Source organism: Danio rerio, chromosome 7 (assembly GCF_052040795.2).
Source record: "Danio rerio strain M-AB ecotype USA chromosome 7, GRCz13ab, whole genome shotgun sequence".
NCBI classification, from domain to species: domain Eukaryota; kingdom Metazoa; phylum Chordata; class Actinopteri; order Cypriniformes; family Danionidae; genus Danio; species Danio rerio.
In genome coordinates, this window is record NC_141027.1 from 37,987,489 (window position 1) to 38,003,495 (window position 16,007).

The following is a 16,007-nucleotide window of genomic DNA, read 5'->3' on the forward strand; positions in this document are numbered from 1 at the left end:
CTTGTCCCAATTCTCTTTAGCTTGATGGCGTAGGGATAAAGGGAAGGGCTATACCCCTTCGAACAGAGATTTTTCAGGACCACACTCGAAACCAAGAGGTAAGAAAATTTCCCAGAATACACCAGCCACAACGGCAGCATAGCTGCACCTGGAAGTAAGGAGATCCACAACTTAGTACTTTTTGTCATTACGAATTTTTACAATGAGCAAGCACATGTTTTTATATATATCTATAACCGCATTCATGTTTTATCGTCATGCTTTAAATGAAATGCTTAAATAAAACTCTCAAAATGTCAGGATATATAATCCATAATAATAACTCCTGTATAGCAGTCCCACAACATTCTGTCACTCGATGACACCCAAATTCACTGTCAGTGATGTCTAGTGACTAGGAATGGGCTTTTTACAGTGTCTGCTATAATGGTAATGTTGTTTTTGGTGTGTTTACATTGATAAATATGGCCACTGTGTAAATGCACAGTAAAGTTACAATCTTATTGCCACATTAGATCGTTATGAGAACATAATATATGCCTTCAGTCATTTCCTGAAGATAAATACCAGAAAATAGCACAACTGGAATCGCTACAGCAGTCGCCATCATCTGAACTCATACGAAGCAAGAGATCGCGATGACATATGATGACCTGTGCAGGTGTTGTAGTGCTGTCCCAATTCATAGGGGTAAATTTTAAAGCCCTTCCCCTTCACACTCGGTTTTAAGGGCCATGAGGAATGGGAAGAGGTGGAGGTACAAAAATAGAATTGGGATTGGGCCTAACACTGTCCACTGATCGACATAAACACAACTTGATACCGTATGTAAACCATGCTGCAAGAAAACATTACGTGTAAAATGATTTATTCTGTAACTGCATACAAAACAGAGGTGACAGCAGGCTTTTTCCTCACAGACATTGCGGTACAGAAAGGCAGCACATAATCTAAATCCATGTGAATTCAGTCACACTGTAACACTCAAAATCCAGAAAGGCGCATAGGACTGCGATCTCAGTCGAACATTTATCCCTATGCCTTCATCACACGTTTAATAAGCATTCTCACAGAACAGAAGCAAGACCGTTTGAGCAAGTCAGTTAGTTTACTGCGATGTGAGCTTAGATGCACTGGCATGTACATCCAGTAGCGAATTTACATCTTTAGATGAAAGAAGCCACAGAGCCGTTTGGTCAAGATAGAGAAAGCAATGAAAGTACACTTTCATGTTAAGATGAATGAAGTTCAGTCATTTCACTTTTGTTCCCTAGTTTATGTAAACATTCCTTAATAACTTTCATCTGTAGCATATTATGAAGCTAAGGAAGGCCCATCTCCAACATCCACAATCTCAACTCAAGAGGCAACAGCAAATCAACACTGCATGTCAATATTTGGCATTTAAAACACTTGGCAGAACTTAAAACTAAACAAAAAATCATAATAATCCACAAAACGCAGACTCAAATGAGAATAGGGTCCGTGTATCATCCGTTCATTTGATTATTCCTTTTATTACGGAAAACGAAACATCAGAAAAACGATGAATATTTCGTTGTTCTGTTTATTCTGTAGGCAGAAAAAACGGAAACTCATCTGTTATTCTGCTTATTAACTTAAAACGACATATTAAAACAAACACAAAACCAAAACGAAATAATGAGTCAAAAAATGGTCCGTGTACGGTCCGTGTACATTTTGTTCATTTGTTTTCCATTTTCAAACGGAATAAAGGAAATGGAGAAAACGGCCGTTTTTCCGTTTTTCTTTTGCTCACGAGAAAACGAAAAAACGAGATTTTGGCTGGATTTTCGTTTTTTGGTTTAGGGTAGGAAAACGGATAAACGACTTTAAAATTCATTTTACACATGTAGGCGGTGCTGAAACGCCCACTTTCCTCTAAATGGTTAACCAAATCTGCGCTCGTGACGTCACCCTCAAAATAAAAGCCTTACACGCAGGCTTTTAATTATTATTATTTAATTATATATTAACTAAGTTTACATATTCTATCATTTGAACCACACACAGTTAGCAGGCTTACATTCATTGCGTATGTATAAATTAAATAAAAACGTAAAGCAGTATTCTTAGACTTTGTCTTTAAAATAAGGTCATAGTTCACTGCCAAGCTTCTTGCTGCTGTGCACCTGATGCAGAGCAAAGATAGCCATTTCCGAGGAGCACCTGGTTAGCATGATTGTTTCAGAGCAAGGGCTTTATAATAATAATAATAATAATAATAATAATAATAATAATAATAATAATAATAATAATTATTATTATTATTATTATTATTATTATTATTATTATTATTATTATCAGTTACTAGTGTTTTTATTGTTTGGTGTGTTTTTTTTTCTTTTTAATAGTTGTTAGCAGAACCAGAATAAGAACACTTTGGGCCCTGCTATAGAAACAAAGGGTACCATTTGTTTTCATTTATTTCTTCCTATTTTAATTATATATTGTAATTATTTATTTGATAATTAATACTATTTTATTGCAACGCCAAAGTAGACCTGTCTTATTATTTTTTTTATTAAATTTGCTTTTATTGTAGGCTAGATGGCAGGCTTTAAATATTTTAAATAACATTTACTCATAACCTTACTAATTCGAGAGCCGAACCTAAAAATGTTTAAGTGCAATAAGCCTGTACAATAAAGGGAGCCGCAATGCATATTTCTAGCGCATTCTTTCACTCAACAATTATTGCTGGAATAATGAAATAAATTTCAAATTAACTAATTAAACACATTATAGTTGATAAAAAAAATTGTATCTAGTAGTTACCGACAAACAGATGAGCTCGCTACATGTGCGTTGCGCTAATAATTTGACATTTGCTCTTCTTGAGAAAGTGCTACAGCGGGCCCTGCTATTTCACATATAAGGTTAGTGATACGTATTTTAAATTAGTATTGCACATTATTCATTCATTTTCTTGTCGGCTTAGTCCCTTTATTAATCTGGGGTCGCCACAGCGGAATGAACCGCCAACTTATTTAGCAAGTTTTTACGCAGCGGATGCCCTTCCAGCCACAACCCATCTCTGGGAAACATCCACACATACACACACACTTATACAGTACGGACAATTTAGCCTACCCAATTCACCTGTACCGCATGTCTTTGGACTGTGGGGAAAACCGGAGCACCCGGAGGAAACCCACGCGAACGCACTACACTACTGAATTAGACACACAATCTCAAAAAAAAAAAACTTGATGCTTATTTACATTATCTAAAGTCATTTCTTACGAGGTAGGATCTGTTGTTGTATTATATATTTTCGTTTTAATATGCAAATAATTTTCTTTAATTTGTAATAGGCCTATTGTCCCTCATTGCATAAAATAACCTGCCTTTGTATTCAATATGTTTGTAAATTGTCCATCCAGTTTGACGCAAGCTAAACAACATTTTGGCCTGTTTTGCTTATTAAATGAGTGATTTTCACGGAGAAACAAATCATCCATCCACACAGTTTTGTATAGGACCCGTGTGAACAAAAATATACACTTCATCATAGCCTATAGGAAAATGTATCTGTTTAGAACCAATTTTTGTTGTATAATTAAAAATATTAAAAATACAATAAAAAAAAAGGAATAACATTTGAAGTGCAATGCTTCAAAGATCCAATACGCTGCATGCAGAGCCAAAACAAAAACTGGTTTGTTTGTTTAATAAAATAATAATATGAAACTAAAGTGAAATAGTTCCATAACCTGTATTATAACTGTAGTCACCCTAGATGACAAATCATCCGTTGCGCCGGTCAGTTTCACCTTTAATCAAGAATGTGCCAGAACCAAATGAGAATATTTACAGATTACCTCGGAATGAGACCTCGGTCTGTGAAGGATGCAGAACGCAGAAACTCGTTGAGAATGGAGATGCATGTTAGATGTTTTATATCCCTTTAGATATTGTAAATAAACAACAAGTTTTTATAGAGATTGTGTCATGTCTTTTCTTTGACGCACGCGGTGAACAGCCCCGAAAAGGCGCCTTTATTTAGCCTGTAGCCTAAATAATAGTTTAGATTTTATAACATATAATGTTCCATTACTTTAAATGTATAATGTTTTTTAATATTTATGGATTATATAAAATATATAGTTTATATAAATGCGCTCTGATCATTCAAGGATCATAATGCGTTGCATATTCTTCTTATTCTTCATTGATCCTTAAATTGTGTAGCTATATTTTATAAACTGATCGTTTATAAGGACTAAGCTTTTAATAACTGTAATTCCTCGAATTGAAAAGTCTTGATTAAAGAAAAAGAGAACTTAATTCGACATATGCATATAGTGCGCTTATTTCTGCGCGCATCGCGCGCTTTACCGAATTATCTTTTTTATTCTTTATGCACTATAAATGCATCTGGCAGCACCGAAAAGAGCAAATGCCAAGTTATTAGCGCAGCGCACAGACAGCTAGCTCGTCTAGTCTGAACCAGGGGTTTTCAAACTATTCATTGCACACCGATCCCATTGCATTTTATTTAGGATAAACCACTTATTTAAAATTAATTAATTAAAAGGTGCGTACTCTCCAATACACCACTGTAGTGTCATAATATTTAATAATTATAATTAAGATAGACACCTGACCTCCATTTAATAAACAATTTATTTGCCATACTCTGTTAATTTGAAGTTTAAAGTTTAAATCATTTATGTTAAACTTAAATTATTTAAAAACTTAAAAAGACTTAAATTTAGTCATTTAAGACATTTTAGGTCATAAGTTTACATACATTGACCGTTGCATTTAGTAGGCCTATTCTGGTCTAAATAAGCTTTTTGCATCTTAGGAGTTTACAAACACAAATTAAGCAGTTTATACGTACATTTAATTTTACTTTGAAATTACTTTTGATGCAATAAATAATCCTAAATAGTTGAAAGTGTTAACATATTCTTGAAATGTAGTTATTTTATAACTATATTTGCCAAGAAATAATCCACTTTACCACTGTAAAGCAATGCCCCACACTCACTAGAACGGAAGAACCTAGACTGTATGATATGTTCTGTATGTAAAATAGAGAAAATAAGCAAGATGCGCAGTCTCATGCAGCCTTAGTGAAATATAGCGCGTCACAGCAATGAACTAAAAATAAAACCACCCTTGAAATGCTGGCGATCTTAATTTTTTCAGCCTACACTGACTGAGAATAATGTTGCACTATTTTATTAACAAATAATTAGAATGTTTTTTTTCCCTTCAACACATTCATCATTACTTTTGCCTGTGCAAGTTTTTTTGCGCGCGCTTGAGCGCGAAGGCATCTATTTTCAGGTGCAAGATGCCACTTTGGGTGGCACCAGCACACTCTGCCACACCTGTGGCTATGTCCCTGCTACAATAATAATAACAACAACAACGACAAAATAATAACAAAAAAAAAAAAAAAAAATAAGACAGGCCTACTTTGACGTTGCAATAAAAAAGTATTAATTATCAAATAAATATTTACAATAGGCTAAAGGCATATATTAAATTAAAATAGGAGAAAATCCAATAGAAACAAATGGTACCATTTATTATAGCCCCATGCAGGGTCCAATGTGTTCTTACAACCATTGAATAACTAAGTAAGTAATAATAATAATAACAATACTAATAATAATAGGCCTAATAATAATAATAATAATAATAATAATAATAATAATAATAATAATAATAAATTATTATTTTATACAGAGTAGGCTATTATTTAGGCCTACAATAGCTCTGAAACAATCATGCAAACCAGGTGCTGCTCGGAAATGGCTTTCTTTGCTCAGCATCAGGTGCACAGCAGCAAGAAGCTTGGCAGTGAACTATGACCTTATTTTAATGACAAATGTCTAAGAATACTGCTGATTTACGTTTTTATTTAATTTATACATACGCAATGAATGTAAGCCTGCTAACTGTGTGTGGTTCAAATGATAGAATATGTAAACTTTGTTTATATATATAATTAAATAATAATAATTAAAAGCCTGCGTGTAAGGCTTTTATTTTGAGGGTGACGTCACGAGCGCAGATTTGGTTAACCAATTGGAGGAAAGTGGGCGTTTCAGCACCGCCTACATGTGTAAAATGAATTTTAAAGTCGTTTATCCGTTTTCCTACCCTAAACCAAAAAACGAAAATCCAGCCAAAATCTCGTTTTTTCGTTTTCTCGTGAGCAAAAGAAAAACGGAAAAACGGCCGTTTTCTCCATTTCCTTTATTCCGTTTGAAAATGGAAAACAAATGAACAAAATGTACACGGACCGTACACGGACCATTTTTTGACTCATTATTTCGTTTTGGTTTTGTGTTTGTTTTAATATTTCGTTTTAAGTTAATAAGCAGAATAACAGATGAGTTTCCGTTTTTTCTGCCTAAAGAATAAACAGAAAAACGAAATATTCATCGTTTTTCTGATGTTTCGTTTTCCGTAATAAAAGGAATAATCAAATGAACGGATGATACACGGACCGAATAGGCATCCATCATTTTGTTGGTCCCAAAAGTTGACAAGTTTAAAGGATGATAATAAGGTACACGTTATACTAAAGAAACTGTAAATATTAACATGTCTTCTTGTGTTCCCTCTGCTTGTAAATCTGAGGCTGTGTGAGTGTGTGAGACTAAAAGCGGCCGGCCAGCTCAGTCAACCCAAATCAGTCTAAATCCAACAGGATCAAGGCCACTATGACAGCAGTACCCAAAAAAGTCTGAGTGCAATACTGAGAAGCAGTAATTTCCTTCGGTGAACTCATTTACCCATCGTCTGTGGTCTGTTTCCCATAGGAGGATGACAAAGTTCAGCTCTTTTTCATGTGAGAAGCATGCATGTGCTGTACGTGTTGCTGTGTGTTAGGAGAGTTTCAGGTCTCCGAATGCTGCCAAAACAAACTCGAACATATCAGAGTTAGAAAGAATGTGCAGTTCTTTAGACATGCTCTAAAGATTCAAATCCAGTTGCAATAAAACATTCTTGAATAAAACAGAGATCACATATGTCCGGAGTCTGTGTGTGTTTGTGTGTTTGTGTATGTGTGTGTGAAGCTGTCAGCATCTCAGCTCAGACCGATGCCTTGCTGTTTGCTGGAATCTGTGCACACAAAGAAGGTTTTGAGTTCTCCTTTGCCCTTCACATTGATCAGGCCACGGCACTCACAGGAGTATCCCAGATTCTGCAGGACAATTGACGTCTCCTCGGTGACCTGCCACACAACATGTGTCTTAGCAAACACTGACTGCTATTTATTGTTTTTTAAAGGTGCAGTATGTAAGTTTTACGCCTAGTGGTTGAACTAGATATTGCTCTCCTGGTTCAAAGCACATGCAAGCGCAGGTTGCCAGACTGACAACCCCAACAGGACTGTGCCTGACTATTGAGGCTAAAGGCTGATTTAAGACTAATTTAAACCATGTCCTACATAAAAGCAAGTGCACGTGATCAAATTAATATTTTTCTATATTTAAAGGAGTTTTTGTCCTAACCAACATCTCAAATATATATTTTACAAACAGCGTCTATTTCCTGCAGCTGAACAACAGAATAAACAGACCATCTCAGGTATACCTCGTGTGCTTTATTCGGTGGTAAATGCTAATAATGTGTGTTCGAGTGCCATTTTACATAACACTTATTGTCATACTGCTGAATACAGCAGCAGATAGTTCATCTCAGACCTAGAAAATAAAATAAACAGCTTGAAACTGAACTTCAGAACTGTGACTTAGTGCAAACCAACACATATCAGTGATTCAGCATCTACATTTAATAATGTTAATGGAGTTTATAGTGTATTAATTAGATTATAAACCTGACCATTTTGTTGGAATGCAGTGAGTGCACTATTCTGAGCTTCTGAATGGCTGTATTTAAATTTCTGTTTTGTTTCTTCTGGTGCAAAGGGCATGAGGTTATATATGGTTTACGTTCGTAATATTGCTATTATTTGCTAATAACCACCTCATGTGGAACTCTGAATCTGCCTCTCATTTTGGAGTCTGCTACTGTACACTGTAGGTAGCATTTCGGTCACAGACACATACTTTGAGAATCTTCCTAACTGAATGAATAAAATGCGCTGTTTTCCACATAGGCAACCTGGGGTGCTGAAATATAATTGGCTAAACTGGCATTGGGTGAGTTAAAGGAACCAAAACAAAGGCATTCTGGCACGTAACACACATTTTCAAAGCAGAATATCTGACTTCAGCATTGTTTTTTAGATAAACGAGAATGTTCAATTAACATGGTTCTTAAATATCTGCAACGGATTATGTGTTTTTATGCTTTAGAAGATTCAAAAACTTACATATAGCACCTTTAATATGAGTCAAAATTATAATCAAAAATTAAATATTCATGAGAATTATTATCAAGCAGATCTAGAGAGCTGAAGGCCTGAAAGATGGATTCACACCTGTATTTTACCCAGCTCTCCAGTGCTTTCCATTCGGCTGGCCACATTCACAGTGTTTCCCCAGATATCATACTGTGGTTTTCTGGCTCCAATCACCCCAGCAATCACTGGGCCATGGTTTATACCTGCATCAAGGACGAAAGGGGCATTTAAACCATCACCAGAACAATAAACATGTAACAAAAAAATCAATAATTAAAAATGACTATCATACATTTTTACCAGGACTTACAAAAGACAGCCACTGTCATTTAGTTGAACAATAATGCAGTTTAACAATAATTCCTATTCCAAAACATCTTTTCAGGCATAGTAAGAGTAAGAATTATTTAAAGACAAATTAAAGGACTCTATTTAAGAACCACAGTGCAGCCCCAAAACACTAATCCATTATTTTTTAAAATCTTTATACTTTAGGCCTTACTGAATGTCTGCTTAATCCTTTATTTAATCATGGGTCATCACATCGGAATAAACCGCCAACTAACATGTTTTTTGCATTGAGACGGGCCTTTTTTGAATGGTTTACTAACGGGTACGAGCGTTTTAACCGCCTGCTGCGCCTTACGTTTTTGCTGTTGCGTCGTGCACTCGCATTTGAAAAAGTCAACACTGTGCAGAAAAAGCCTGTTACGTCAGTTGCGTCTTTTCACTCTCCAATCAAATGAAAGCAGAGATGGGGTTTTGTGTTGTCAATACCAACAGCAACACTCGCGCACAATACTCAGCTGATTTAGTCATTACCTAGTGACATAAAGATGCCCTTTCATAAACCCATCTCAATAGGAAACACCCATACACACTCTTTTACAGCCAATTTAGCTTGTTTAATTCACCTATAGCACATGTCTTTGGACTGGGGGAAACTGGAGCACACAGAGGAAACCCACCCTAACAAGGGGAGAACATGCAAACTCCACACAGAAATGCCAACTGACCCAGCCGGAGCTGAACCAACGAGCTTCTTGCTATGAAGCCATCGTGCCACCCACTGCGCCTATCATATTACAATTAATATAATATATTATGACATTATTTCACCCATTTTTTAATATTTGATAATTTGATTCATTTTTTTGCATTTGAATGGGGCCTATCATGCAAAACACTTTTATAAGGGGTTTAAATACAGTTTTGTGACAACAGTCTGTGAATACAACCAGCTTCTAATGGCAAAAATTTATTAACTTTTATTTTCACACCATAAAACAGTCTGCCGAAATGCTTTGATTGACATTCTCCATTTGTACATGTCATCAGAAAAGGAAAGCCCCGCCCATTAGTGACAATCTCTCCCTCATTAGCATAGGATGTTAGTCTTGTTTTTGAATCTGCTGACACATAGGTATTTGTAGTTCGACCCTCTTTTGAAAAGAATGCTGATAGCTATTTGTGGGGTATTTAGAGCTGAAACAAAGGCACATCAGCTCTTGTAAAAAGGGGCATAATATGCCCTTTTTAACATTTTCTATATAAATATAATACTTTCTGTGGATTGTATGTGATGTAGACACCAAAATGGGATACCCTGTCTCTAAGCCACCTGCACAAAGACACATACTGTATGCAGACCAATGAACAAATTCTCAAAAATGACATTAATATTTCTACATTTAAATTCAGTCATATCTCCATATGTACTATTTCTAAAGAAAATCTGTGGCTAAACTCAGCACTGGGCAGTTACTAGGCAAATATATTTTGTTGCTAATGTGTTGCAGATGGCTGATAGTTGATTGCTAACACACTTAGCACATTGTTGCTAGCTTATTTACAACAACTTGTAAAGATTGTAAACAGTAACAATTTATTATTTATTTACAATTAGTAGTATCAGTAGTACTTGTATATTGTGAGCAGCTCATGTGTAAAATAATAATCACACTGTGCCATTTGAGTTTTTTTGTCAGTTGGCCATTGGCTGTACAGTTGTGTAGGCTAGTCCCCCTGTGAACCTCATTATAACTGGCTCAGATATGATTGGCTTGCACTTATCTGAAGCATAACGCAGATCCATTAAGACAGCGACTCTGATTCTCAAGTGACTAAGGAATGTGTTTTTTAGAGGGGATTTGTGCCTGTTATTATAATTTTTATCAGATATTTGCCACAGATGGGTGATATGTTGTCAGACTCTTAAATGGAGCGCTTATGAAGCATTTCATGCCAGTTCCCGAGTGCATCTGTTATTGTTGAGCTGCGGGAGATGCCTGAGATCTCTCATGTGAGCTGCCTCTGTTTTTCAATGAGATTTTCAGCTAAGTTCCTTGTGTAATGTTTTCATTTTAACCTTTACATGTGCCCCATAAAAAATCTGGGTATAGTGTACCTAGGCATAGTCGAATAATAAGAGCTCAGTACATGGAAATGGATATAACGTGATCCTCAGACACAATTGTTTCCTCGTTCCAATGTAAATTCTGTGAGTGTAAAACCCTAGTGAAAAACAGGCTGATCAGAACACAATATAATTGCTCAGGGTCACAATTCACTTTAGGTCACGTTCTACATCAGCCTGACCTACATGAGAAGCTGAGTTATCAGAAAACATCAGCCAAATCACAGACTGTTGCATGATGGCATCATTAATATTAATGTCCAGGTTGTGTTTGATTGGCCACAACATTTCCTATAGTAAGAAAACAATAATGATCATTTTAATTCTTTAATTTGAAGTTTATCTAAACTATTATGTATGTGGGACTCTAATTTTGAATGAGAGACACAGCACAGACCCTTTAAATAAAGCCAATGGCAGCTGTACCAGATTGTTTTCTATGTGTTGCTAAGCAATGATTCTACAAGTCATTATTGGTTTGCAGTAAGTGTTGCCAGATTGGGCGGTTGTCAGCCCAAATGAGCGGTTTTGAATTTGATTGTGCGTATAAAAAATGGTATTAGCGGGATGACATAATTTGGGTGGTTTTGAAACTAAATTTTATATGCAACTTATTTAACAAAATGTAACTATGACCTTCTACTCCATTTATTTAGCAGTGACCAGTGCATAGCGCAAACTGCATGGGCCCACCTGCAAAAGGAGGTGAAGGAAAGTTGTGTCAAAATCTGCATCCCTGGAAAAATCTGACTTCCCTCCAAAAGCTTATGCATCCCGCAGTGAAGCAAGAACAAACACAGAAGCGTTTTGACAAGCAGCCCCTAATTTTGTTAAAAAAAACTTTAAAACGCCAAATTGGATGAATTTACACCCCATTTCGAAAGTAAAACATAAGATACTGTAATATGTAGTTTAAACTACCCAAAATTAAGTGCAGTGTGTGGGTGAGAGCGGGCAGTGTTTCAATGTGATGGGGTTATGTTGTGGTTTTCTGACTGCTGGTGTTGGTTACTGTATGGAGAAAAAAATTCTGACAGTTAGTAAAGTAACAAAGGTTAATTTTAATTTAAATAAATAGAAATCCAATCAAATATTATATATATATATATATATACATATATATATATATATATATATATATATATATATTGTGCGTTTGAGCGGGATTTGGACAGCTTTTGAGCAGGAAAAAGTCAGCAATAAAAAACCTATATCTGGCAATGTTTAAATTTGTTTAAATTTGTTTTTATACTGATTTTGATAATGCTTGCAATGTGGGAGCAAGTTTTTGGACAAGGACAGAACATAAATAAAGACAACTGATCTATATTCAAGTTAGGGCTGCACAATATATAATTTCAGCATCGTTATCGCAATGTGTGCATCCGCAATAGTCACATCGCAGGATATGCAATGTTAGGATTATAGTTTAATATAGAGTTTAATCATAATGAAGTAAAAGTTTATCATCTGCATGCATTTTTAAAGAGATAGTTCACCCAAAAATTACTCTTTAGTTTTCTTTTTTTTAAATAAACACAAAAAGAATCTAATTTAATAACTCCTATAGTATTGAAACAATTGAAGTGTGAGTAAATAGTGAGTACATTTTAATCCTTGAGTAAACTATCCCTTTAAGTTTATTTCAATATTTAAACTTTTAAAACATCAGGCCAAAAGACATTTTTTCTAACTTTAATAAAGATTAAATAATATACAATGAAGACTATGCAGTGTTGATTATTCAATATCTGTACCTGAATAGTAAATACCAGAAAACTATAATTCACTTTTATCTTTACTACATTTTATTTATCCATGCTTGTATTTATTTGTTAAATATTATTGGAGATTCACTCCTCTACAAAATCCTCCTAATCAATCCAAATAAACCTGTTAAATCATCTGGTGAAATTGTATTCACTTCGCAATATATATCACAGAAATATAAAATATCGTAAAGTCAGACCAACACATGTAGACTGCTAAGTATAGGGTTTAAAGCACACTTATGCATTCTGTCATATCCCTCAGCTCTTACTGTCATTTCTCTGGAGTGAAAGAATAGCAATGCTCTTTATTAAAAGTCTTCTGTGTGCAGATGTTGGTATTAAATCCTGGCTGTTTTTACATTTACATTATAGCTTAAAAATAAAACATAATACATCTCTGTTAATCTCTTTTGTCAAATTTTATTACAATTTAGCCTATATTTTATCCACAACACAATTGGGGAGCAACATATGTTACTCTAGTGGTTTTATTAAATAGCTCACTCACTCTCAGCTAAAATAAACCTCTCCACCACAGAACTTTAAAATATTTAACACAGCATCTATTCCATCAAATATTTTTTTGACAAATTAAGTATGTTAATATTATTTTGCACATGTTTGTTTCAGAGTGCATCATGCTGTGTGTGAGTGAGAGAGAGAGAGAGGAAGTGAAAGAGAAAGCAGGCATGGAGAGCTGCGCGTCAGAGCAGAGCTCAATAATATTCACTCTTCTAATTCTAGGAGCGTTTTTTGGGGTAATACTCTAAATGAGAATATAAAACAATTTCTGGAAAATGTTTGATCTTATCTAAGCCACATAATGCTATGTAGATATCAAAGAAAAATTGTTCTTAATGAATCAATGCAGTATATGGCATCTTTAATGCAGAGTTTGCAAAGTGAGTCACCAAGTTAATTCAGAACCCAAACAGTAACTAAGAGATGAACACTGACTGAGAACTGAGTTTTGTTCACTTACCAACACGAAGCCTGAATGTGTTGAAGGAATGCCTGTTTATGCCATCCAATTTGCCGATTAGAGCGATGGCGAACTCCACCATGTTTCCTATCTGTGCATTCTGCCGCTCACGGTCCTGGAGGCAAACACAACAGAGCCGGTCAAGCACAAACTACACCACAGATACAGTCATTATGGAGCTCCTAGAATACTCAGGGTGACTAGAGGTCAGAGAAGTAGATGACCTGCATAAATAAAAGGAACTTTTCTTTTCATTTGGTTGTAAAATATGCAAGCTACTACCTTTATAATGCCATTCATTAAGGGCACCTCATTCACAAGCGCTGGACAGTCTTGAAAAGATCCTTTTCATTTACAGTACCATAGTACAGTCAAGGCGAATTGAAAACCTGGCACGAGATTCTTGGAATGGATAATTACTTTTAGTATGTTAATTCTCAACTATGTTCACTTCTCATGCAAATCTCTAAAGTAATTGATATTCAAGAAAAGATTTGTTAATTCAAGGACCTGTCACTGTAATTACAGGCAGCAGCTTACAATGATGAACAAAAAAACATCAGTCCATTTAAGTTCTGTTTCTTTCAGGCTTTTGAAATTCAATTTCATTATAGATTTTTACTACTGAATCAAACAAAAGTTTGAGGTTAAAACTCTGCAAATGTTCTGTTGCTATGCAACAGTCATGACAGCAATCCTTATATGGCATATTTATTAATATAGAAATATAACTTCATAAACATTTTGTTTCTAGATAATGATTTATTGTAATAATCCACCAGTTAAAAAATAATACCCTGTCTACATTACATGCAATTGGCATTTAAAACAAAAATTACAAGCTGCACTTAGTGATAGCTCTTAATTCGTGACACATCTGGATGAATTTTTTTAGGAAAACTGTTTTGAAGGTTTCTTTTAGTTTTTTCTGGTGGACAAGAGTAAAAAAAAAAATCAACCTTCGATAAAGACACATTGCTCATCACTGGTATTACATCCACACGGTGGAGAAATGGTGCATGTCTCCAATGAAATATAAGCATAGATGACTTGTTCGCCAGATCAGCGTGATTTTTAATTTTGATTTTTATAACAGAGTTATTTTTTTTATTTTAGATTACATGTGTGAATTAATTTGATATATCAATTTTATTTGCAAAACATTTTTTTTTGCAAGTATTTAAATTACACATGGCAACAGTAAGCCAAGGAAAATGAAGGGCTGGCTGATTGCTGCATACTGGCATACTCAAACTGCCCACTTTCCATATGGCAACAAAAATGTTAGATAATAGTAGGACAGCAGAATTGCACAATTTAACAAAGTCAACAGGTTTCCCAACTTTGATCTCCAGTTCTCCAGTGAGAGCATGGCTCTTCACATTCTCTTAAATATTAAATACATAAATCACATGTTGGGACAGTTAATAAGTTAACCCAATTAAATCATTTAGACATTTTTTTGAATGAATTTGACTTGAAATTCACATTCAAATTATTCCTCTATAAATCCCACCTGGTATAAGCATGCAACACTCTTATTTTATCATGCTCTAAATCACTTTCTCCAGAGTGCCAAGTGTGATACATGTGTCACTGAACAAAGAAACTCCTGTTTGAGAAAGTGAGCGAATAAAAAAAAGATGACATTGGCCACAAGTTACATTTTCAACTACCTTTTCTATTGGAATCTATGTGTTCGCAAATAAAGTATGAATATGTTATTTTTGGTTTACTTACAAGTTGCACAATGATTGTGTCAGGTCAGTAGGCATAGAGTAGGTACTCTATCATGTCTATTCAAAGAGATTGAGTTTGAGCTTTTTCTTATGATGAACACAAAGTTAGATATTTGGAAAAATGTTGGAAATGGTAACCACTGACTTCCATAGCATTTTTCCTACTATGGATGTCAGCAGTTACCTGTTTCCAAGATTTTCAAAAATGGTCTTTTGTGCTCAAAAGAAAAAAGAAACTCAAACGTTTTAAACCACAGTAAATTGTAATTTTTATTTTTGGGTAAACTATACTATCAAATGCGAACAATCACATTAATGTTTACAATTAGAGTCGGCCCTGTACATTTAGGGGCCCTAAACAAAATAATTTTGGACCCAACATTGCTCTAAATAGTGGAGTACTGCCATTGCAAACCGGCCCACAATGACTTTATTGCTTATTAAATACAACCAAAGAAACAGAAAAGTAAAGCCTGATTTCTTCTACTTAATAACTGTCTGAAAGATTTGGACATTTTAAAACAGCACTGTTTTTGTCAACTAGTAGATTCAAAAATGAAGAATTAAACAATCTTTAATACAGGGACCAGTGATTCCTACTTGGCATTCTTCTAGAGTGTTTAAAAGATATTCTATTCATTTATCAGATAGGAAATTCTATAGCTTAATAATTTAGGTTGAGTGTCTTATAAATTAGTTTTTTGAGATGCAGGATACATCATCATAAGCACTTAAAAGC

The 16,007-nt window shown here is 34.8% G+C and overlaps 1 protein-coding gene across 7 annotated transcripts in view; it reads right to left on the bottom strand.

Annotated features, from left to right (window-relative positions):
• Positions 1 to 851: 851 nt before the first annotated feature.
• adcy7 (adenylate cyclase 7) overlaps positions 852 to 16,007 on the bottom strand; it is a 97,088-nt gene continuing 81,932 nt past the window's right edge. For 6 of the 7 annotated variants that reach the window (XM_087259792.1, XM_087259791.1, XM_087259790.1 and 3 more), the window contains 4 exons: positions 13,530 to 13,644; positions 8,438 to 8,562; positions 6,411 to 7,225; positions 852 to 1,594 (listed from right to left, as the gene is read on the bottom strand). In XM_087259792.1, coding sequence (XP_087115918.1) covers positions 7,079 to 7,225; positions 8,438 to 8,562; positions 13,530 to 13,644 — 387 coding nt within the window. In that variant the 3' untranslated portion in view covers positions 852 to 1,594; positions 6,411 to 7,078. Of the gene's footprint in view, positions 1,595 to 6,410; positions 7,226 to 8,437; positions 8,563 to 13,529; positions 13,645 to 16,007 lie in introns of those variants that run through there. The other variant, NM_001166272.2, reaches the window with a different exon arrangement.